General features: G+C 45.2%; 2 protein-coding genes across 3 annotated transcripts in view; one reads left to right on the plus strand and one right to left on the minus strand.

Moving 5' to 3' along the window:
- Positions 1-1427: 1427 nt before the first annotated feature.
- PHF5A (PHD finger protein 5A) lies at positions 1428-10565 on the minus strand. Its single transcript, XM_047864838.1, has 4 exons — positions 10434-10565; positions 10012-10035; positions 9333-9499; positions 1428-2084 (listed from the first exon to the last, which is right to left on the minus strand). The coding sequence occupies exons 1-4, from the start codon at positions 10483-10485 to the stop codon at positions 1995-1997; spliced, it is 333 nt and encodes a 110-aa protein (XP_047720794.1). The 5' UTR covers positions 10486-10565; the 3' UTR covers positions 1428-1994.
- A 97-nt stretch (positions 10566-10662) lies between these two features.
- ACO2 (aconitase 2) overlaps positions 10663-24953 on the plus strand; it is a 56796-nt gene continuing 42505 nt past the window's right edge. Inside the window, exon 1 of one of the 2 annotated variants that reach the window (XM_047864833.1) lies at positions 10663-11024. In XM_047864833.1, coding sequence (XP_047720789.1) covers positions 10989-11024 — 36 coding nt within the window. In that variant the 5' untranslated portion in view covers positions 10663-10988. Of the gene's footprint in view, positions 11025-11157; positions 11341-24953 lie in introns of those variants that run through there. The other variant, XM_047864834.1, reaches the window with a different exon arrangement.

The raw sequence follows: 24953 nt of genomic DNA on the forward strand, positions 1-24953 counted from the left end.
TATGTGGGCATATTAACAAGAGGAACTGATTTAGACTGGGGGTCAGGAGGCATCTTTTGAGGAAATATTATCTAAGGTCTGAAGGATGTGTAACAGCTGAGCAAAAGGGGGACTGAGCACTAGGAAGCTTAATAGGTAAAAAGCAGAGGCAGGAAGGAAACCAGCAGAGGAACTGAAAGGAGGCCCAGGGGCTGGAGTGTGAACAGAGTGGCAGGAGGAGATGGGGAAACCCTTTAAGATTATTACCCCTGAGGTGCCCCCAACCTAGGCCAAGGACCCTTCCTTTGTGCACCCTCTCTGGGTTATTCTAAACTGTTTCTGGCAGCTTCCCTTATTAAATTCTCTGAAGGTAGAGATTATATTTTAATTCAATTTTTGACCCTCGATAGATCACGATTAATCAAGAGTTTTGTTGATCTAAATCAAAGCTCTGACAAGTAGTCAGAAGACTATCATATCTTTCCTTGTCTTTGCCACTAAATTTCAGTGTAACTTTGGGCGAAGCCCCTGCATTCCTAAGGACTCAAAACCAGTTTCAAATCCATGGTGTCAGGGGTGCCTGGGTGGCTCAGTTGGTTAAGCATCTGACTTTGGTTCAGGTCGTTATCTCATGGCTAGTGAGTTTGAGGCCCGTGTTGGGCTCTGTACTAACAGCTGAGCCTGGAGCCTGCTTCAGATTGTGTATTTCCCTCTTTCTCTGCCCCTCCCCTGCTCATGCTCTCTCTCAGAAATGAAGAAAACATTAAAAATTCAAATCCATGGCATCAAAGACCACTTGACTGGAAGTCTCAAGTTATGATTGTGCCTTCATTTTTTTTTAAAGTTTTTGAGTGAGTGTGAGGAGAGGGGAGAGGCAGAGGATTGGAAGTAGGCTGTGTGCTGACAGCAGAGAGCCAGACACAGGGCTTGAACTCACAAACCAATGAAATCAAGATGAGAGCTGAAGTCAAATGCTTAACTGACTGAGCCTTCCAGGTGCCCCAGTGACTGTGCCTCTTTAGGATAACCTGCTGATCACCTCCAGCAGGCAGAAACACCTCTAGTCTTGTTAGGGTGAAGGATGCGTCTGAATTTCCCCTTATTCTGTTTATTTACTTAAAAAAAAAAAAAAAAAAAGGAAACATATCCTTGATGTGAGTATATGTGGACTTTATGAAATAAATCAACCCTGTTCAGTTCTCTGAACTTATCAACTTGAACACATTTTGCTGGAAGTCATTTCTTCAGTTCAAGTTAAACAGGAAGAAAAATAAGTTTCTAAAAACAACTTTGATTTGCCTATAATGAAAGCAGTCAATGGTTTAGAATTCCTTCTGGTAGTAATAAGAGAACAAGGTGCTTGATGAATCCCCATGCATCTACCCTGAACTACAAATTCCTAGGTGACTAAAATAAATTCCTAGAGTCAAATTGGGACTGTGACTGAATACCAGAAAAGAAACACCTGTTTTATTAATACAACAGCAACAGAAAGGGTTTCCAAGTTCTTAGAAGAATAACATGAACAGGCACCACCTGCCAAGCGTTACAAGATTAAATGCCCACACTGATTGTGGTGAGAGCTCCCCACCACACTGCAGATGCCTCATCAACGGCAGCTGCCATCAGAGCTGCTGCCCAGAACAGGCTCCTCACTGCGCTAGCTTCGTGGGCAATTCCTCAAACAAAAGACTGAAATGATGCGATTCCTGTTTCAGAAGCTCTTGGTGTAGAGACAAGATATCAATTTGGAAACCAGAGGCTTGTTTCTCGAGTTCAAGAAAAATCACAGACCAATCTATCAATTTTTCTTTGCTATCGTCTGCCAGAATGCTCTGTGAAGATTTCTGTCCCATTCCCACCACGTGTCTGGGTAAGAGGAGAGGTGGAGAGGTGCCAGTGTACTAACAGGCACTCGGGTGGTGCTCTGTGCTCAGCTCACTCTCTGCTGGTGGTAGTAGGTGTCTTTTCTGGCAGCTGCAGCAGCTTGGTGGGAGGAAAAGGCCACCCACCGATCACCTCTTCTTGAAGCCGTATTTTTTGCGTTCATAGAAGAGATCTGTCTTAGAGCTCCCCAAATTGACAATCTTTGGGCAGCCATCTCTCTGGAAAACAGAATAGAGAAGTTATTAAAAGTCTTTGAGTCTGAACTGAACCGTTTTGATCAACAGGTTTAGCCATTTACCTTACCTGTTCAGTTATCCTATTCAATCTATCATCAAGAATTTATTAAGCATCTAGAATGTGCCCAGGGCCTGTCCACTCTCTACCTAGGGTGGCCTGCACTTACAATATTGGACTCTCAGGGAGCGTGGAGCCTGCTTTGGATTCTGTATCTCCCTCTCTCAAAAATAAACATTAAAAAAAAGAATGTTGGATTCTCAGCCCACTTCTGTTGCTAATCTGATACAGCTGAGGTAGAATTTAACTCTTAAGATAGCCAAAGGGTTTTCAAGTGAGAAGACACAGTATTAATCATCTACAGATCAAGCTCTCTAGCTCTCCTCCCCTAGCTCAAGAAAGGGAAGAATACCACCAAGGAAAAAAAAACCTGAAGGCTTTAGGAAATAGTACTTTACATGTTAAATACGGTAGGAGAAAACTGGGCTTGATGTGTCCTTATGAATTCACTGAATTTGACACATGGTCTTGGGGGAAGAGTGTTCCTGTGCTAGAGATGGCTGTTGAAGGTCTATAATCTGATTTGTAATGACATGTTCCCCTGGCCATTTTGTGAGCTTGAGTGGTTTCAGTGAAGCCTCCGGGAAGCTGTGTTCTGCAGAAATGAGGACTCCATCAGTTGATCTGGGATGATGGGTAAGAAAACTGGGGGAGGCGTTATTAGAGAAAACCTTCACAGGTCTGATTTTATTAAACCCCTACATTAAAGGAGCTTGCTCCCTGTGACGATGGGCTTTAGAACGAATGAATTAATCAAGTCCTTAGACATCTCATTTCTAATTTAGTTGATTTCTCTTTTTGGGGATCGATATAATATTGTACAAAAACCTCTAGGGGCGCCTGGGTAGCTCAGTTAAAGCATCTGACTCTTGATCTCAGCTCAGGTCATGATCTTGTGGTTCATGGGACTGAGCTCTGCACTGGGTTCTGTGCTGACGGCTAAGAGCCTGCTTGGGATTCTCTTTCTGCCCCTCCATCCTCTCAAAATAAATAAACATTAAAAAAAAAAAAAACAACTCTAAACATGCAAAGGCAACACTAACATCTGATTACTTTCTAAAAACTACATAGCATATGTTACCCTTAAGAACTACCATCTGGGGGGGTGCCTGGGTGGCTCAGTCGGTTAAGCCTCTGACTTCGGCTCAGGTCTAAGTTTCCCTCTCTCTCTGCCCCTTCCCTGCTCATGCGCTCTCGCTCTCTCTCTCAAATTAAACATTAAAAAAAAATTAAACAACAACAACAAAACTATCATCTGAGTAGCTTGTGTGCTGAGGGAGCCTGGGAGGGGGCTCAGCCCCACCAACAGTTCCCTAGGTGAACTCAAGCTATGTAATCCGTATTCAAAGTCCTTGTACAAATGAAGGAACAGCTGCCCCTCACGGCTGAAGGTCTGGTATTACATAGGACCGTGCTCTAAGCTATCTTTAGAGATGCTATGACGACAGCCTGGTTAGGCTTACTGTGCCTAAATGATTTGCATGACTGTGGGCAAGTCACTTCTCTTTGGAGTTGTATTCCCCAACTATAAAATAAGTGGGCCAGAGCAGTTTACAAACTGCTTTACAAACTGTTTACAAACTACAGAGAGCCCCAGAGAGTCCTGACAGGTGATATAAGAATCCATCCTCCAAACTGGGTAGCTCCATTCTCACTCGTAGTTTAGGTCAAGATAGTAGGCTCTGGAGCCAGGCTACCTGAGTTTTGGTAAGTTACTAAGTATATAATCAGCCCTTGATAAATCCTAAGAAACTGCCAAAAACAACTATCAACAATTTCACTATGGTTCAACCTAACACACACACACACACACACACACACACACACACACACACACACACACTCTCTCTCTCTCTCTCTCTAGGCTTCTGTGTAGGATACTTAAAAATATTTTTTTTTTATTTTTAAGTAATCTTTATATCCAATGTGGGGCTCAAACTTACAACCCTGCTATCAAGAGTTGTATGCTCTACCGACTGAGCCAGCTAGGCACCCCTGTGTAAGATACTTTTAGAAGATAGGACTCTATGTATTAAAAAACAGTTGGAGGGGCGCGTGGGTGGCTCAGTTGGTTGAGCGTCCTACTTCAGCTCAGGTCATAATCTTAGGATATGTAGGTTCGAGCCCCGCATTGGGCTCTGTGCTGACTGACAGTGCCGAGCCCGCTTAGGATTCTCTCTCTCTTCCTCACTCTCTGCCCCTCCCTTGTTCACACTGTCTCTCTCTCAAAACAAAACCTTAAAAAAAAATTTAATAAAAGTTGGAAAACCAATGTACTAGATTAAGAGATCTTTGATTTTTATGGACTTCTCTTCACAGACCCACAGGTTTCCTGTTTTGTTGCCTAAGCACTCCTGCCTTTTATTTTCTATACATCTCCCAAGGGTCTAAATGTTGTGCGAGATGAGGATGTGCTCTCTGTAACTGGCTGGCTTTTGCTGAGTATGCTGTGAATGAACAGCATGAAGAGGAAGATGGAAGGACTGGTAAGAAACCTTAGAGGTTGAAACAGTATTTGTTTTGTGTGTGTGTGTGTGTGTGTGTGTGTGTATAAAATATTTATTTATTTTTGGAAGAGCGCAAGCAGGGGAGGAGCAGAGAGAGGGGGACAGAGGATCTGAAGTGGGCTCTGCGCTGACAGGCTGACAGTAGCAGGCTTGATGTGGGGCTTGAACTCACGAACAGTGAGATCATGACCTGAGCCAAAGTTGGATGCTTACCTGACTGAGCCACCCAGGTGCTCCTACAAGTATTTGTGAGCTGAGCTAGAAGGTATTTTAAAAATACCTGCAAAAGTCTGCCAGTAGCTCTTTTAGCAACCGCATGTCTAAATACTAAAAATTTCACCCCTTTCCAGCCCTTCCAGAGGATTGGCAGATTTCCCCATTCCTAGCATAGGGAACTTTTAATTTTAGGCAGCTGTAGCTTGAATCGTAAATACATCTTATGGCCATTTAATTTCTAAAATTTCATTAAAAATCTTGGGGCGCCTGGGTGGCTCAGTCGGTTGGGCGTCCGACTTCAGCTCAGGTCATAATCTCACCGTCCGTGAGTTCAGGCCCCGTGTCAGGCTCTGTGCTGACAGTTTAGACCTGGAGCCTTCTTTAGATTCTGTGTCTCCCTCTCTCTCTCTATGCCCCTCCCCTGCTCATGCTCTGTCTCAAAAATAAATTAAAAAAATAAAAATAAAAACATAAAAAAATAAAAACTTAATGGGGCGAGGGTCAGAGGGAGAGAGAGAGAATCCCAAGCAGGCTCCATGCTCAGCACAGACCCCAGGATCATGACCTGAACTGAAACCAAGAGCTGGATGCTCAACCAAGCCACCCAAGTGCCCCATTTTTAGATTTTATTTTTAAGTAATCTCTACATCCAATGTGGGGCTCATACTTACAACCCTAAGATCAAGAGTCGCATGTTCTATTGACTGAGCCAGGCAGGTGCCTGTTTTTTTGTTTTTGTTTAAGTAAACTCTACTGCCCAACGTGGAGCTCAAACTCAGGACTCCAAGATCCAGAGTCTGCATGCTTTACCAACTGAGCTGGCCAGGCACCCCAAATGCTGTTCATTCTTTTGACAATGGTTTAGTCAATACCATGTAAAAAGCAGACTGTACATTGGTTTGGGACCTTAACGACAGTGTCATGTTTTCCTTCGGAAAGACCTTCAATCTCTCAATGAATGTATCCATGAGGTAATAAGAATTATTACTTCCTTTTTGGAGAATTCCACAAAGTCATCCACATTTGTAGCAAAGACTTGAATATGGGCTTTCTGTCTCTTAGTATGGTGTTTTCACTACTAGGGTTTCCCAGAGGCAAAAAACCCAAAACTTTCCCATGTTTAAGAAGTTGTAAGGAAGTAAATTTATGAATTAACTTTGAAAAATATCAAGTATTTTTAATCAGTCTAATGGGCTCTGCTGTTCAGTAAGCGGAGCAGAGAATAGTAGAAATAGTGAGAGGGAGAGGCATCCTTAACCACACTGAGAAGAGTAATGCATTGAGGTGGTTTGAGTGAATGCTTTGAGTTTGACTATCCATTCTCAAAGGGGATGAAAGCATTTTCGATATTTACCAGGGTTTGTGATTTAAAGTTCATCCTCAGCCAACAAAATCTCACTTCTTAGGAAAAAAATTATAATTTGAATTTTAACTTTTCTCTTTAGGGGAGCAATAATGAAACAAAAAACATGAGAAACATGGAGTCAGATAACCTGGGTTCTAGTCCTACGTCTGCCATTGATTAGCCATGTGACCTTGGGCCAAGTTGCTTAACATCTGGAAGCCTTACTTTTTCTTGTTTTTATCACGAAGAACTTTTGGAAAAGAATGTTTAGCATAGTTTGGGGCACACAGGAGGAGCTCTACGAATGTTACCAGCTATTCTTTTTTTTTTTTTTTCCAACGTTTATTTATTTTTGGGACAGAGAGAGACAGAGCATGAACGGGGGAGGGGCAGAGAGAGAGGGAGACACAGAATCGGAAGCAGGCTCCAGGCTCTGAGCCATCAGCCCAGAGCCTGACGCGGGGCTCGAACTCACGGACTGCGAGATCGTGACCTGGCTGAAGTCGGACGCTTAACCGACTGCGCCACCCAGGCGCCCCTGTTACCAGCTATTCTTATCTTCTGGTTGGGAAAGCTGAAGAAAATGGTTAAGCAAAAGGAGCAAAGAAATTGAGGGTTAAGCAGGAATCAGATCAGCATGATGCCGTATTATAAGAAGCTACAAATTAGTCCCCTGGCAGCAGTACCCACAGATATTCTCCCTAACTCCTGCCTATTCTTGAAGCTGAAAAACTAAGTGAGAAGAACCTGTCTAGTTTACTGGTCTAATTCACTTATAAATTATGAAAACAGCAGGAAGAGGAGTACAATAACTGGGGTTGCTTTGGTTACAGAAGGATTTCTGCATAGGAAAAAGTCTTAGGCACTTATCTACACAATGATCTGAAAGGCTGAGAGGCTGGATCACGTCACTGGACTGCTTTGTGTTCCTAGCAAACTACTGCCGAGTATATGTAAGCTAGGCGCTATCTCAAGCATCCTCAGAACATTCCTGTACAGTATGAAGTAGGCGAAGTGATGTCTACAATAATCCTCAGGAACAGAATGAAGCATGAAGATCCAAAGGTATCGATCAGTTAACATACCACATACAGATAAGTCAGATAGTAATTAACATTTATTAGGCACTCTGGTTACAGGCTTATTCCAGACAAGAACTCTAGCTACAACAATGCAAAAGTTCAGGAAAATGTTGTCCTTAAGGACTCTGTAGCTAGTTTAAGAGCTGTTCATACTGTCTCTTCACTGCTGTTGCCTGTCCATGGTTTTACTGTTTATAAATTACAAATAATTACTAAACACCTACTATATACAGACACGGAGCACTCCTGTGAATGACTTACAGGGGAAGCACCAAAAACATGGACGATGCTTATAATATATATCAAGCACTGTACCAAGAACTTAGGTAAAAGATAAATACCTAAACCAAGGTCCTTTCTTTAAAGCAGTGCAACCTAGCTGGTGCATCAGATCGATAAGGATATGCTTTGAGAGTAATGCAAGGTAAATGCAAATCAGTTTAGGACAGGACACCAACTGAAATTATATTTTTGGTATTTTATCTATGACCTTTCTCATCTCCCTAAAAAATCAGAAGACATAATGATATAAGGAACAGTCTTATCTGGCCAGGTATGTTCCACTTCCTGGGAGTAGACAGGATCCAAATATGTAAACTGCCGGGGAGGCTGGATGTTTCTACTCAAAATAGGCACATCCTACCAGAAGGACTTACAAAAGGACGACAAGGTATAACGGGGACATCACTGGGTTTAGTCAGATAGGCTGTGTTTGTCACTTATTGTCCGAGTTAGAGACTGTAAAATGGGGATAATAACAATCCCTATTTATTTATTTATTAATTTTTTTTTTTTCAACGTTTATTTATTTTTGGGACAGAGAGAGACAGAGCATGAACGGGGGAGGGGCAGAGAGAGAGGGAGACACAGCATCGGAAACAGGCTCCAGGCTCTGAGCCATCAGCCCAGAGCCCGATGCGGGGCTCGAACTCACAGACCGCGAGATCATGACCTGGCTGAAGTCGGACGCTTAACCGACTGCGCCACCCAGGCGCCCCTAACAATCCCTATTTAACAAAGTTGTTGTGAAGAATAAAGAATGACAGGGGCGCTTGGGTGGCTCCATCAGTTAAGTGTTCGACTTTCGATTTCAGCTCAGGTCATGATCTCATGGTCTTGAGATGGAGCTCTGTTTGGCTCTGAGCTAGGTGTGAAGCCTGCTTAAGATTTTCTCTCCCTCCCTCTGCCCCTCCCCTGCTCTCTCTGTCTCTCTCTCAAAAAAAAAAAATGAATGACATCTATAACTACCTATTCTTTGCACGTGTGAACATTAAGGATCATGTTATCTTTTGCTTTACCCTAAATTAGGTATCCAGGTACCTTCTATTAGCTTAATGGTACTATTATCACACTTTACTGTGCCGTAAAAAGAAGAAAACAAGCTGATGCACAGTCCCCCATCCCCCTAAGAAGCCTTCTGCCTCCAACCTAAACAAAGAGTAAAACTCGCCTTTAGTATGGATCTACAAGCCCTCTATCCTAGCATGTGGCTAAAGAAATGGAATGTCCACTGCCACCACACAATGTCAAGGGGCAAACATGTCACAAGACTGAATGACAATTCTGTAATATCAAACCAAAGGCATTCTTTAGCCAAAGTGGAAATCAACACGAGTTGTCCCAAATTCAACTGTCACCACATCCACTCTAACGATTTTTAATGACAGTAAAGAGAATTACTGAGTATATTACACACTATGTACTGTGCCAGGACTCACAAAGCGCAGGATGTTGTTTCTGAATAAGAATAATCAGAGAGAGACATCAAAGGAATAGAGAGGGGGCTTTCCAAATTGCTGACGTTGACAAAGACTTGCTTCTTTTGCATTTTAGCCCTTGATGCAAAATAACTGCCTTTTATTGGACTACACCTAGCTCAGCTCCCAGAACTTAATGAAATTATAACCTACGTGACCAGCGCAACATAGTAATGCCAAGAGACCACAGGTGTTTGCCATCGTTGTCAAAGAGTTACTAAATAAAAGCAGCAAAGATCAGATGAAAACCTTGGTATACACTCACATCCTTCTCTTGGATGGTGCACTCCTTACAGTAATAGGCATCAGAAACTCCAGGACCTCCACAGATCACACAGCGCCCTTGGTAAGAGCCATAATTACACTCATCACATATGCGCACCAGAGTGCAGGGACGCACGTAGGAGTCACAGATCACACACTTGCCATCACCTGTGAGAAGAGAGAATGGAATTATGCTCACTTGCAAGTACCTCCTCAGGTCTACTGCCCTCCTCCTGCTGTGGGGATATACACTAGTATCCACCTGAGCGTGACTTTAGGACCCTCTATTTTAGCCAACTCACAACTCAGTGTCCACCTCAATCCCCTCAACACAGAAATTCACCAACCAATATATAACGAACTTAGAACGTCACTTGGTAGACGGTAAGTCTATATGACTCCTGGTAAAGAACCATGTGTGTGTTGGGACGGGGTCGGGCTATCTCCTGTCCAAAGTCAAAGATTTTTCTCAAGACCTAACCCTGTTTAAAACGCGCGAATTAGAGTGGTGAGGTGGAGAGGGCCTTCGGTTGCAGCCTAGCTTTCAGTGTTCACATACTTCCAGGCACATCTACTCAAAGCCCTCTTTGTGGCACTGCTGGAAATGCCCGCTGGCTGGCTCTACACAAACTGTGAGGGGGGGGGGGAGTGGGGTGTTTAGGAGGGCGTGTTCCACTCACATTTCTCACACAGTCTTCCGATAGCTGCAAAGGCAAAGATGATACAGTTAGAACTGGCTTGGACGAAGAGGGGAAAGACATCTTCGAGCAAGGGCTGCAGTGAGCCCCGAGGGATCTTAACCATCTTACTCTCATAAGCTTCCATCCGAAGCACACCCACACCCTCCTGAGGCCGCTCCCAGGACCTAGGCAATCTGAGTTTCTCCTGACCTCACCTCGGCCGTCCGCCTCTGGCTCCCAGCACGCGCGCGCCCGCCCTCTTTTGAAGAGGCGGCAAATCGGCGCGCTCTCACGCTACCGACCGTGAGGCGGGAAACGTGGCGCCTCCGAGGCAAAACCCTAAGAATGAGATGGCAACCTCCGACCCCCGGGCTCTTAATACTGTCCCCACCCAGACACCCGGGGGCCAGAAGCCGCCTCACCAACACCAGCCTGCTTGCGGCAAAAGATCAAATCCGGATGATGTTTGGCCATAACTCCGACACCAGCCGGCCACCGGAAGTTTAAGGAACTTCCGTCCGCCCTTTAACCTCCATTTTCCAGCCTCCCGGTTGCTGTGATTGGTCCTCCAGGCTTCACCAAGTTCCGCCCGCTCTCGCGCGATCAAAACCCTTCAGTTAAACAGGAGTCTCCGTCGTAGTTGGCGAGCCAGGTCCTGGCAGGGACGTAAAAGTATTTTGAAAAAAAAATGCCTTTCCCAGATATGGATGGAAGAGACAAGTGAAGTTTGTCCTTCCATAATACATCTTTGTGGCCAGTATTTGCTGCCGCCAGTGTTTTTCTGCAGCTGTTTTCCTTTCAGGCCTTCGTCTCTAACGGGAGCTCCGCCCACTGCGCTCCCCCGGCTCTGGCACCTCCACAGAGGCCCCACCTTCACCGTGGCGAGTTTCTCTTCAAGCCACGCCCCTTCCCGAAAGCTTTAAATACGCAGTATTGTACGTCATTTTCATGCGACCTCATCTTTGTCAGTGCACAAAATGGCGCCTTACAGTCTACTGGTGACCCGGCTGCAGGTGAGCCAACTCAGGGACCTCTGGGTTCACGAGGGCGGGGTACCTCCTACTGTGCCTGCGGCTGTGGGCGAGGCAAGGCGAGGCGGGCCCGACCTCCCGCCGACTTTTCCTGTACCCGTCCCGGCCGCGGGCCCAGCGCCGGTGCCCGCTCCTCCCGCGCCCGAGGTCAAGGCGTCCCCGGCTCAGCTCTCCCAGTCCTGGGAAGCGCCCGGTGGGAAGCGTAGGTCTCAGAAACGCCGGCCAGGTGAAGAGTGGAGGCACCCCTTTCTGAGGACTTCACTCCTCTCTCTTGTAGGGTTTCTTTCCGTTCCTCAAGGTGAGGACAAGGTGACTGGGGGGCGCGGTCGTTGTTGAGTCCACTAGGCCCGGGGTCTGAAAGGCCTCACTTCTCATCTTCCGGCAGCAGAGACTTGTTAGCCGGCTGCATCTACGATTGTCCGGCCTGGAGTCTGGAGAAGAGATTAGTATTCTGTTCGTTTTAAGAGTGTCTTGCGGAACATATAGCCGAGAAGGCGAGGGGACTTTCCGGGCCCAGACTTAGTAAATAGTAATAACAAGAGACTTTCTTCTTTGCAAGATTGCCAAGACTGTTTTCATTCCTCATATTATTTGATTCATATAATCATCTGGTGAGATGATGATTCTCATTAGATAGGTGGCGAAACTGCTAGAAAGTAGGTGAAAGTTTCTGCTCTTTTGAGTGTCACCGAAGTGTTGTGGCCTGAACATCTGCCCACCTTACCCTTTGGTTCTTGTTCTTGTCAGCCTGCCTTCACAGAACTTCTCTGGGCCAGAGTATGATCCTTCAGCTAATACTTGTATTTGTGAGAGTACCTGTATAGAGTATTTTGAGCTCACAGTTAGTTGCTTCTCAATTACAAGGTGGGAGGATAAAGAGACTCAACGGTTTGACCTTGACTCTTCTGTTATGAACCAGCTAGAAATTGACTGTGATGCCAGATTTTTTTTTTCCCTCGTGACTTGACAGCACCAGGAAGGAGTTACATGCAAGGTTTCAATATCAAGCATGTGTTTTGTTAACAACAATCAAACAATAAAGTAGACATTCTCTGACAACCTTTACATTTTAACTTTGTGAATCTACTTTGAATCAAAAGGCACAACTTTGATGATAAAATTAAAGAAGTTATGTGCTGTACTCTCTCGGGAAGCGTTGTGTTACTAGGGTTGTTATTGTTTTTTTTTTTTTTTTAAGTCACGTTGCTGAAATTTAGACCATATGGTTTAAAATGAAATCATCATTTATCTTAAATACTTCTGATCTCTCAGTTCTGGGCAAGGACAAGGGGTTTGCTCTAATTGTTTTTTTCAGATTTTTTGATTCCCAAGGTTAACGTTATAGAAATACAGGTGGTTGTTTTCTCCTGATCCTGCTCTCTCATAATGTAATGATGTCAGGCAATATTATTTGATGGTTAAATCATTACGGATTTAGTGGTCTTGGAAGAGAGGATCAATATCATGGGATTTCTGAACTGAAAAAAGATCTTGGAAAGCATGAGTGTTAGGCTGGTATAGAAGGAGATCTGGGCTATAGTTCATATTCTGTCCTAACCCTGTGACCTTGAGCAAATTACTTCTGAATTCTGGTTTCCTCATCTGTCAGTTTGGGATGATCTTCATTGACAAATGTTTATTGAATACTTGGTAATAAGCTTCCATTCAGATTGTGAATAAGAAATAAGAAAATGTGATATTTTTGTTTGTGATCATCATATAGTTCTACTTCCTCTTTTACAGATGGATAATCCAAGACCTTGAGAGCCTAGGTGACTTACAGTAGCAGAGTGAGGATTAAAATCCGGGTGTCCTTGTTTGTTCATTCACCTAAGATGAGTGAACAACATTATATACCGCACTGCCTCTCAATAGCCAGGCTGTCTTAAGTAATGGCTAGTTAACACTGTCCTCTGAGAGCCTTGTAAATTTACCTCTTTTACGTTTAGCTACATTTGAGAGGTGATGGTACTACCTTAGTTGTTGTGTCTGCAGGACCCTGTCCATGCATTCAGTTTATTCCTACCTCATTCACTGCATATTTATTGATACCTACTACTTGCTTTAGATACAATGATAGGCGAAGCAGACAGTTCCCCTTTTCACGGAACTTCTGTATTCTAATGTATTTTACTGCAGATGGCCTTGGAGGTCTTTCTCAGCCAAAATATTTTTCTTCTGTCCTTGGCTGGATCAAAGGTGAAAGTAAATAATAGAATAATGGCAATTACTACCACTACTAAGAGTAGATAAACGTTTACCCTACTGTGTGCCAGTCATCTCACATGATCCTGTGAGATAAGACAGACCTGTTGAAACAGGACTAGAGAAGAAACACAGTATAATGGTTAAGAACATAGTTTCTGGCATCACACTATCTGGTCTTGAATGCTGACTTGAATGCTTTGGGCAGGTTACTTCACTTTGTGTGCGTGTTTCCTCACCTGTAAGGTACAGATAACGATAGTATATCTGGCTCGTCTAGTTATCATACCATAGTTGCAAAGTATTTAGACCCTTGCCTGTATCTAGTAAGTGCTGTGTAATTAATTATTAAGTAAGATGAAATAAACTTGCCTTATCGCCAGTCCACAGCAGGTGTGATTTGAATTTGTACCTTTCTGATTCCCGAGCTGAAGTCCTAGCACCTGCACTATACTGCTTCCCTTTGACATCAAGACTCAGCTTGTCAACCAGAGTAACATTAATGCTTCGTAACCCGAGAACAGATCTCCTTAAGTTGAGAGTGTTCTATTTAATGGTGCCTGCCACCAGGTAGTAGGGTTAGAAGCAGTGAGGAAAACAGAGGTGAAGATTTTGAAAAGCCACATTAACTCTCTGGTGTTTATTTTTTATTCTTGTGCCCATGACTATGGACGGTAAATAAAAGGGGTTGGGCACTTGCAAATACATTTTCTAGGTCTTTGTTTTGCCTTGAGGTACTAGGGTGCTGAGTTCTCATCATGTGACCTTGAGGAAGTCCTATAACCTCTCGCATGTAAATCTGAGATGGCAGTTAACTATAGAAGGGTTTGCCATATTTAGCAGAAGTTAAGTTCTCAATAAAGTGCCGTGTTAAGAAAAAAAAACCTTGGGAATTATGAAACAGGTCATTCTAAGTTATATGTCACTGTAGTATCGTCTTGGGTGTCCTGTCCTGCAGTCACCTGTTGATTTGAGTAGAGTAAATGGGTGAATGATTGAATGGATGAGTAAACAAATTTCCAATCTCCAATTTGGGCAGAAGGAATAGAGTAATCATCTTGAGAACTGGGAAAGCACACTGTGGACTTTTGAGCCAGCTGTGTCCAAAATGTTTATTGAACGTATACCTAGACACTGGGAGTGTAATAGTGAACAAGAAGAGTGGAGCTTATTTTGTACTTTTGGGGAGACAGAAAAAAACCAAGTAGACAAAAAAATGTAGCTACTAAGTGCTCCCAGGAAGGCAAGTAGGATTGTGTGGTAGAGAGGGTAAGGGTGGGGATGTGACATGGCTTTAACTGGGGTAGTTGGGGAAGGCCCTCAGAAGAGGTGACATTTGAGCCGATACTTAGATGATAAGAAGGCAGCCCTTCAGTATTTTGGGAGGAGAGATTTCAAGCCTGAGCAGCATGTGCAAAGCACCTGATGTATATATGAACTTGGTGTGTTGATAAGAAATAAGGCGAGGGGCGCCTGGGTGGCTCAGTCGGTTAAGCGTCCGACTTCGCTCAGGTCATGATCTCATGGTCCGTGGGTTTGAGCCCCGCGTCGGGCTCTGGGCTGATGGCTCAGAGCCTGGAGCCTGTTTCTGATTCTGTGTCTCCCTCTTTCTCTGACCCTCCCCTATTCATGCTCTCTCTCTCTCTGTCTCAAAAAGAAATAAATGTTAAAAAAAATTAAAAAAGAAATAAGGCGAGTGTTGGGGTCCCTTGCTGGCCTGTTGGTGGAGGGTGTGACTTTTGATCTCGGGCTTGTGGGCTTGAGCCTCACGTTGGGTGTAGAGATTACTTAAAAATAAAATCTTTTTTTTTTTAATGTTTGTTTACTTTTGAGAGAGAGAGAGAGAGAGTGAGCGAGAAAGAGAGAGTGCATGTGCGTGGGGGAGGGATGGAGAGAGAGACACACACAGAATCCGAAGCAGGCTCCAGGCTCTGAGCTGTCAGCATAGAACCCTATGGCAGGGCTCAAACTCACATATGGTGAGATCATGACCTGAGCTGAAGTCGGACGCTTAACTGACTGAGCCACCCATGCACCCCTAAAAATCTTAAAGAAAAAATAAGGCCAGTATGGCTGAGGTGTTGAGAGGAGAGGAAGGCCTGAGCAAGAGATGGGGGCAAGGTCATGTAGGCTTTGGTTTTACTCCCAAGTGGAATGAAAATCCGCTGAAAGCTTTTGTTCCCCCACGCTCCCCACCCCACATACACAAAGGTTTGAAGCCAGGGAGTGACAGGATCTGATTTATGGTTGAAGAAAGTCATTTGGATTGTTGAATGGATGGTGGACCACAGAGGGACAAAGAGGAGGCAGGGAGACCAGTGCAGGCTGTTGGAATCATCCAGGGAGTGGTGATGGTGTCTGGGACTAGGGTTCTGGTAGTGGTGATATTTTGGAGGCAGATGGATTGGATGTGGCATGTGAGGGATAGGAATAATTAAGGATGACTCCTAGGTTTGTGGTCTAAGCACCTGAGGGTAGTTGAATTTGTTGGCCACGTGTTTGCATAGTCCTTGTAACATGGCTAAAGCTTGTTTACAAATTTTGGATCCTTCCATCAGCTCTCAACAGTACCTGAATTTCACAGGTGAGGAGGCTGGATGGGGTCAAGTGTCTTGTCCAGGGTCCCTCACTTGAGTATGAGCATCATTTCTGAAGTGAGCCCTGTTCTATTTCTGGCTTTTTTCTGGTGCCTCGTGTCTCCCAGAGGGCTGTCTGGTTCATACTTCCAAGTGAGTGTTGATGCTTGAACTGCCTCTTTGTTGGCTCTAGCTTTCTTTGACTTGTTTTTCCCTGCACCTGTTTAGAAAGGTAGTGGTAGGCTTTGGGCCTTTGTGTATGAAAGAGGGGAGGGACCACATGGAGGCTACTTGCACTTTTGAAAAAGCTTTGCAAGGAATATCAGGAACCTGAGAGAGACTTCCTCTGCGACAGACTTCTCTATCCTTATCTATCATATCTTCAGGCAGGGTTTCAGCCCTCTGTGGCCCTCAGGTTACACATCTGCAAAATGGGGCTATTGGGACCCCTGGATGGCTGAGTTAGTTAAGCGTCCAACTGTGGCTCAAGTCGTTATCTCATGGGTCGTGAGTTCGATCCCTGCATCGTGCTCAGGCTTGCTACTGTCAGCGTAGAGCCCACTACAGATCCTCTGCCCCCCTCTCTTTCTGCCCCTCCCCTGCTCACACTCTCTCTCAAAAATGAATAAACATTAAAAAAAAATAGAACTCTAGCTACCCTCCCATTAAGAAGGGTCCAGAAGGCCAACTCTGATACACTGTAAAAATTTGTGAATAGTTTCTGTTGTTGTTGTAGGAATAGGCCCTTAAATTTTTTTTTTTTTTTTTTTTTTTTTTTTACTAATTTTTGTCTTTATTTTTTAAGGAATAGGCCCTTTCTAACATTGAGGATAGGGGCAGAATTTTTCCTCATGTTGTTTCTGAATGAACCTGTAGACTCTGTTCTTTATTTTGGGGGCCCTAAAAAGCATGGATAATGGTTTTCTTGGGTTCATTCTGCAAAATTTGGGTCAAAAGAAAGGGCACCAATTTTGGAGCCTGGTCTGGAATTCCACCTTTGCTGTGAGACCATGGACAAGATAATTAACATACTAGAGCCTCAGTTTCCTCATCTGTAAAATGGGCATAGTACCTTCTGCCTCTCAGGATAATTGTGAATATTAAGTAGGACTGTGTGTATGTTTACTTATTTTTTTAAACTTACATCCAAATTAGTTAGCATGTAGTGCAACAATGATTTCAGGAGTAGATTCCTTAATGCCCTTTACACATTTAGTCCACCCCCCCCCCACACACACCCCTCTAGTAACCCTCTGTTCTCCATATTTATGAGTCTCTTATGCTTTGTCCTCCTCCCTGTTTTTGTATTATTATTGTTTCCCTTCCCTTATGTTCATCTGCTTTTTCTCTTAAAGTCCTCATATGAGTGAAGTCATATATTTGTCTTTCTCTGACTAATTTCACTTAGCATAATACCCTCCAGTTCCATCCACGTAGTTGCAAATGGCAAGATTTCATTCTTTTTGATTGCCGAGTAATACTCCATCGTGTGTGTGTGTGTGTGTGTGTGTGTGTGTGTGTGTGTGTGTGTATACGTACACACACACATATACCATATCTCTTTTTTTTTTTTTTTTTTTTAATGTTTATTTTTGAGAGACAGAGAAGGAGCGGGCCAGTGTCAGAAGGAGATGCAGAATCTGAAGCAGGCTTCAGGCTCCAAGCTGTCAGGTCAGAGCCTGATGTGGGGCTCAAACTGATGAACTAAGAGATCATGACCTGAGCCAAAGTCAGGTGCTTAACCAACTGATCCACCCAGGTGCCCCAAAATTTATTTATTTATTTATTTATTTATTTATTTATTTATTTATTTATTTTTGAGAGACAGAGACAGAGAATGAGCCGGGGAGGGGCAGAGACAGAGGGAGACATAAAATCGGAAACAGGCTCCAGGCTGTCAGCACAGAGCCTGATGCGGGGCTCGAACTCACAAACCGTGAGATCATGACCTGAGCTGCAGTCGGATGCTTAACCGACTGAGCCACCCAGGTGCCCCTTACATCTTCTTTATCCATTCATCCATTGATGGACATTTGGGCTCTTTCCATACTCTGGCTATTGTTGATAGTGCTGCTATAAACATTGGGGTGTGTGTGTCCCTTTGAAACAGCACCCCTGTATCCCTTGGATAAATACCTAGTAGTGCAATTGCTGGGTCGTAGGGTAGGTCTATTTTTAGATTTTTGAGGAACCTCCATCCTGTTTTCCAGAGTGGCTGCACCAGCTTGCATTCCCACAAACAGTGCAAAAGAGATCCTCTTTCTCCGCCATCCTCGCCAACATCTGTTGTTGTCCGAGTTGTGAATGTTAGCCATTCTGACAGGTGTGAGGTGGTACCTCATTGTGGTTTTGATTTGTATTTCCCTGATGATGAGTGATGTGGAGCATACTTTCATGTGCCGGCTGGCCATCTGGATGTCTTCTTTGGAGAAGTGTCTATTCATGTCTTTTGCCCATTTCTTCACTGCATTATTTGTTTTCTGGGTGTTAAATTTGATAAGTTCTCTATAGATTTTGGATACTAACCCTTTATCTGATATGTCATTTGCAAATATCTTCTCCCATTCCATCGGTTGCCTTTTAGTTTTGATGATTGTTTCCTTCGCTGTGCAGAAGCTTTATTTTGATGAGGTCCCAGTAGTTCATTTTTGCTTTTGTTTCCCTTGCCTCTGGAGACATGTTGAGTAAGAATTTGCTGCCGCCAAGACCAAAGAGGTTTTTGCCTGCTTTTTCCTCGAGGATTTTGATGGCTTCCTGGCTTACATTTAGGTCTTTCATCCATTTTGAGTTTCTTTTTGTGGATGGTGTAAGAAAGTGGTCCAGGTTCATTCTTCTGCATGTCGCCGTTCAGTTTTCCCAGCACCACTTGCTGAAGAGACTGTCTTTATTCCATTGGATATTCTTTCCTGCTTTGTCAAAGATTAGCTGGCCATACGTTTATGGGTCCATTTTTGGGTTCTCCATTCTGTTCCATTGATCTGAGTGTCTTTTTGTGCCAGTGCCATACTGTCTTGATGATTACAGCTTTGTAGTATAGCTTGAAGTCCGGGATTGTGATGCCTCCTGCTTTGGTTTTCTTTTTCAAGATTGCTTTGGCTATTCGGGGTCTTTTCTGGTTCCATACAAACTTTAGGATTATTTGTTCTAGCTCTGTGAAGAATACTGGTGTTATTTTGTTAGGGATTGCATTGAATATGTAGATTGCTTTGGGTAATATCGACATTTTAACAATATTTGTTCTTCCTATCCAGGAGCATGGAATCTTTTCCCGTTTTTTTGTGTCTTCTTCAATTTCTTTCATAAACTTTCTATAGTTTTCAGTGTATAGATTTTTCACCTCTTTGGTTGGGTTTATTCCTAGGTATTTTATGGTTTTTTGGTACAGCTGTAAATGGGATCAATAGTAGGGCTGTGTGTATAAAGTACCTAGTGCAGGGGCGCCTGGGTGGCTCAGGTCATGATCTCACAGCTCATGGATTTGAGCCCTACATTGGGGTCGCTGCTATCAGCATAGAGCCCATTTCTTATCTCTGTCCCCCCTGTCTCTGCCCCTCCCCTGCTGGTTCGTTGTTTCTCTCTCTCAATAAATAAGTAAACTTGAAAAAAAAAAAGTAAGTAGGGCAAATCTGGTGCAGGGTACGGGTGCTTGGTGAAAGTTGGTCTCAGTCTCCAGTTCTTGAGATGGCTTATAGCCTCCATTGCCTTGGCATTTTTCCTGAGCTCTTACGTTTAAAAACAGACTGGCTGTAAGAAAACTGCTTGTTCCTCCCCTAATCTCCATGGAGTTCGGGTATGTAGTAGTTCAGGAAAACCTTTTGGTGCTTCTGTAAGAGTTGTGAGAAGAGGGGGCACCTGGGTGGCTCAGTCGGGTAAGCGTCCAACTTCGGCTCAGGGCATGATCTCATAGTTTGTGAGTTCGAGCCCTGCGTCGGGCTCTGTGCTGACAGCCCAGAGCCTGGAGCCTACTTCAGATTCTGTGTCTCTCCCTCTCTCTACGCCTCTCCTGCTCATACTCTGTGTCAGTCTGTCTCTCAATAATAAATAAACGTTAAAATAAAAAAATTAAAAAAAAAAGAGTTGGGAGAAGAGGCAGAAATGAATCTGTTGGCTTCCTGATTTTGTTCTCTAAGTTGAAGGGCAACATTGGGGAAATGAGCTTTAGAATTACATTTGTTGTATTTTTATCGTTGAAGTCCAGGGCCTGGGGGAAGTTTGGCCTAGTGGAGTATTCCTGCTTCTGCCCTGCAGGGTCTGAGACAGCTTTGGGAGCTTCAATTCTGGGGCCAGTTGTGCAAGGAACCAAAGAGGTCTCAGGAGCCCCCTTAACCTGTACACTTCAGTGCTGTGTAGTTGGGTTCCTTCACCTTCTGGACATTTGTGGTGTTGTTCTTTAAAAAAAAAAATTTTTTTTTTAATGTTTGTTTTTGAGAGAGAGAGAGATGCACAGAGTGGGGGGGGGGGTGCTGGGCAGAGAGAGAGGGAGACACAGAATCCAAAGCATGCTCCAGGCTCTGAGCTGTCAGCATGGAGCTGGTTGCAGGGCTTGAACCTACAAACTGCCAGATCATGACCTGAGCCGAAGATGGACACAACCGACTGAGCCACCAAGGCGCCCCCATGTTCTTACTGTTCACTGAGAGAGCTATAGAGCTGGTTTAAGACAAAGGCCCTGCCTGTGGACGAGCTTATATGCTGGTGAGGAAGAAGTCACTTAACCTCAACACGCTGAAGCAAGGAGGGAAGGGGTGTGGGCCATTGTGGAACTTGGGCGTCATGGGGGCGTGTTTAGTGTGCTCCACACTATTGCCGGTGTCAGAGATCCCGGTCACTGAGCTAACTCTCATTTTACAACGACTGCCTCATTTGCCTTCACAACATCCATAAGAAGCAGGTATCGTTAGCCTGTTTTCATGATGAAACTGAGAACCACAGAGGTTCAGTAGTTTGTCTGGCACGCAGCAGAGCCAGATTCTGAATGCACATTTGTTTGATTGCAGGACCCAGGGTTTTTACCACTCGACCAAACTTTGCCCAGAGCACTTCCCGGGGATAGGGAGTAGAAAGTAGATCTCTGTGGAGTAGGCTGGATATAGGGGACACAGTTCATTTGGGTCCCGCCCTATTTGGGGGCCTTCATTGCCTCCTGCCCCAAATACCAGCCAAACTTGAGAGGGAGAGGCTAGAGGTGAGAGTCCCACAGAGGCAGCTTTATTCCTTGACTGAGCTGTGGGTCGGCCTCACAGGCTGCCTATTGAGCTCGCAGAAGATGCCCTTCCTAAGTGTGTTAGTGCAGAGCTGTTGCCCCGGGGGCCAGAGTAGGGCTCAGGATTTGTATGCAGTTCACAGTGTGCCTGGAGTCCCTGCCACTGACACCAGCAGCAAAGGACAAGTAAGCAGATGAGTGCATCTATCAGTTCCTTAAAGGAACGCGTTGGAGCCCGTTTGGAGACTGTGACTTGGAGAGACACAGCTCCCTGCCCCCTTCCCAAGCTTCTGAACGGGACTGCATCTCCTTTTGTGCCTGCCAGTTGCATAGCAACCAAGCTAGCTGATTGCCTCCTGGCGGGAGAAAACTGTTTAGCTCTGGATTCTTGGAAGAGGTGCCAGGCATCACCTCCCAGGGGTGGGAGAAATTTGTTAGAAGCAGCAGAGGTGTGGGAAGCTGCTGCTTCTTAGGAGGGTGCTGACAGGCATTCCTGTGTAGCCCACTAGACAGAGCCTGCCTGAGGCTTCCCTGCCAGGAAGAGCCGGGCAGCTACAAGCTAACAGCTATGAGCCAGAAGGCTGCTGAGGGTCATGGTCAGAGGAACCAGGGGTCTTACCCTACCGAGACCTTGAAGTCCTCCTGGTGAGATATGCTGCCACACAAGGTAGTGTGTTTCCCTGCTGGACAGGGCTTGCATAGGTTGGATAGGTCATGTTAGACGTTTAAGGGCAGCATGAGTGGATAGATGAGACCTTTTCAATCCCATTTCAGTTCTGCTATGTGCTGCCCTTGTGCTTGGGGCCTGCTCTCGGGTTCCTGGACTTCATTTGCGAGCTAGGGACATGGTGGAAAACGGCACCCCATAGTCCTTTTTGTAATACACAGTGTGTTAGTAGCAGCATATCCTCCAAGGAGAACTGAGTAATAGCAACTTACCTTTATTGAATGCCTGTCAGGAACCCAGCAACTGAGCTCTGTGCTTTTCATATATTTTTTCCTCAAAGAATGCGGTGTATTCATAACTCTCCTCCCCATTCCAGTCCCCAAGGGCAAACACCGATAGGAATTTCGCGTTTATCATTCCAGACTTTTTTCTCTGCATTTGCAAAGCGGCACATTCTCTGTAATTGTCGCAAAATCCCGCTCTTTTACCCCCATTTTACAGAACAGGAAACAGGCTCAAAGAGGTGAACAATCTTGTCCGAGGTCCCATAGCCAGGGGAGCTGCGATTCTAAGCCAGATCCATCCACTTCCAGAGTGCATGCCCTTTCTTTTACTTGGCATGGGTTGGAGTGTTTCCACAGTGGCACTCTGCAGGTCAGAATGGGGCTGGTGACTTCTTTGTCTCTCCCTGAAGCAGCTGCCTCAAGAGACCAGGCCTCTTCCAGGAGCCCAGCCTGTTTGCACAGCTCAGCCACTTCTCCTTGGCTTGCCCCACATTCTGGGGCTCACCAACCCATGGTTCCCTGAGACAATGCTGGCATGTGCCATGCTTCACAGGATGGACAAAAGGTCAGACTGGCCCAACCAGGCTGGCCTCCTGTCCGAGAATGTCAGTCCTTTTGGTTTGGACTGTTCTCTGAATAGAAGTGGTTTCAAGGGAAGACTTCTGTCCTTTGGGAAGAGAGAGTAGCACGTCTGACTTTGGCCAGATGGGAAAGCGAGAGTTCTGTGTGGGTGTGCGCATGACGTGCCACAAGGTGCGTCCCTTTTCCTCTGCTTGTCTCCATGAACGGGTGCTGCTGGCTCAGCACCTCTGCTAGAGGCACTCAAAATGTGAACTTGAAAGCACGATGAAGAGGCTTGTGTTCAAATTATGGCTCTGCCTTCGTCTCTTTCGTGACCAAATATTTCTTGAACTCCTGTGTGTCAGACGTTGTTCTAGGCTCTGAGTATACATGGTAACCTGACTAGACAACTTTTCCATAACTCCGTGCGCTTGCCTGCCCCTCCTGTCCTCTTTCCGCCATCTTTCCGTGCCACCATAATGGTGCGCATGAATGTCCTGGCAGATGCTCTTAAGAGCATTAACAATGCTGAAAAGAGGCAAACACCAGGCTCTTATTAGGCTATGCTCCAAAGTCATCGCCCGATTTCTGACTGTGACGGTGAAGCATGGTTACATTGGCAAATTTGAAATCATCGATGATCACAGAGCTGGGAAAATTGTTGTGAACCTCACAGGCAGGTTAAACAAGTGTGGAGTGATCAGCCCCAGGTTTGATGTACAACTCAAAGATCTAGAAAAACGGCAGAATAATCTGCTCCCGTCCTGCCAGTTTGGTTTCATTGTACTTGACAACCTCAGCTGGCATCATGGACCATGAAAGCAAGACGAAAACACACAAGAGGGAAAATCCTGGGATTCTTTTTCCAGGGGTGTAATACAGTCATACAAATAAAATGCCTCACTGACTAGACAAGTTTTCTGCCTGCAGGGAGCTTACATTTTGGTGGAGTTTCCTTTTTCATTTGTCGGAGTCTCCATTTTTTCATCTGTACAAGGGACAACCTGACTTGTCACAATCCCATTTGGCACAGTTGTTGGGAAGGTGACATAAGATAACCTTTGTGGCCTTGCCTGGCACAGTTTTTTTCATTTCATTTCTTGCCAGGCTCCCCAGTGGGGTCTACTGTGGGTATGTTTCCCCTTCAGAATTTGTTCTGGGGGCGCCCGGGTGGCTCAGTCGGTTAAGCGTCCGACTTTGGCTCAGGTCATTATCTCATTGCTCGTGAGTTGAAGCCCCGCATCAGGCTCTGTGTTGACAGCTCAGAACCTGGAACCTGCTTCAGATTCTGTCTCTATCTCTCTGCCCCTCCCCTGCTCGTGCGCTCGCTCTCTCTCCCTCAAACATAAAATAAAACATCAAAAAAAAAAAAAAAAAAGAAAGAAAGAATTCTGTGTCAGTAGAGGTAAGATCAGCAGAGGCTCCCTTACTCCCTTGGAGCCCAAGAGATTTGTATCCCATCCAGTAAGGGAGTGGGCACTGCCAAGACCCAAGGAGCCAGACTCCACCGAAGGCACTCCGTCCGGTTCAGCAGTTGGGACTAAGAGCCCCCATCGAGGGCTGAGCGCAGTGGGCTGTTGGGCCAGAACAGAGGTTGAGACACCTTCTGTAGCACAGCAAGAAGAGCATGGGCTCTGTAGCTTCCCAGCCATGTGACCTTGGACAGGCCACTTCTGTCTCTGGGCCTCTGGGCCTTCGGGGCAGTTAGAGAGGCTGAACTTTGTACAGCAAGGTTTAGCAGAGTAGCTGGAATGGAGCAGAGTGACAGCTAACAGCTATTTAATACTGCAGAACAGTTCTGTGGGCATCTGGCTACTATGGGAGACTTCCACCCGACTGTAAAATTAGGGAGTTGTTTGATAGCAGAGGAAATGCGGTGGGGATTCCTACAATGGTGAAGACACGACTAGGGTTTTCAAAGATTGGAAAGGCTGAGGTGTGGAAGAGTGACCAGGCTCATTTGATCTGGTTCCAAAGGGCAGGGCTAGGAAGTGAGGCCTGCTGAGTGTCAGACACTGGACCGAGTACTTTCCCACAGGTGCTCTCCTTAATCCTCACTGCGGCCTGGGAAGGTTATCCCCACTTAGAGATGGGATGTGTAGATGCTAAATACAGCCACACGAGGTTACATAGCTTGTTGGGGGTGGAGTCGGGATTTGAGCCCAGGTCTCCAGTGCTGGAATCTGTATTCTGATGTGATGGAGGCATGTTTCAGATCAGTATAAGAAGCATTTGTTGTGGGGGGCGCCTGGGTGGCTCAGTTTAAGCATCCAGCTCTTGATTTCGGCTCAGGTCATGATCTCCCGGTTTCGTGGGTATGAGCCCCACGTTAGCCTCTGTGCTGACAGTGCAGAGCCTGCTTGGGATATATTCATTCTCTCTCTCTCTCCCTCCCTCCCTTCTCCCTCCCTCCCT

The sequence above is a fragment of the Prionailurus viverrinus genome, chromosome B4, assembly GCF_022837055.1.
Source record: "Prionailurus viverrinus isolate Anna chromosome B4, UM_Priviv_1.0, whole genome shotgun sequence".
Classification (NCBI taxonomy): domain Eukaryota; kingdom Metazoa; phylum Chordata; class Mammalia; order Carnivora; family Felidae; genus Prionailurus; species Prionailurus viverrinus.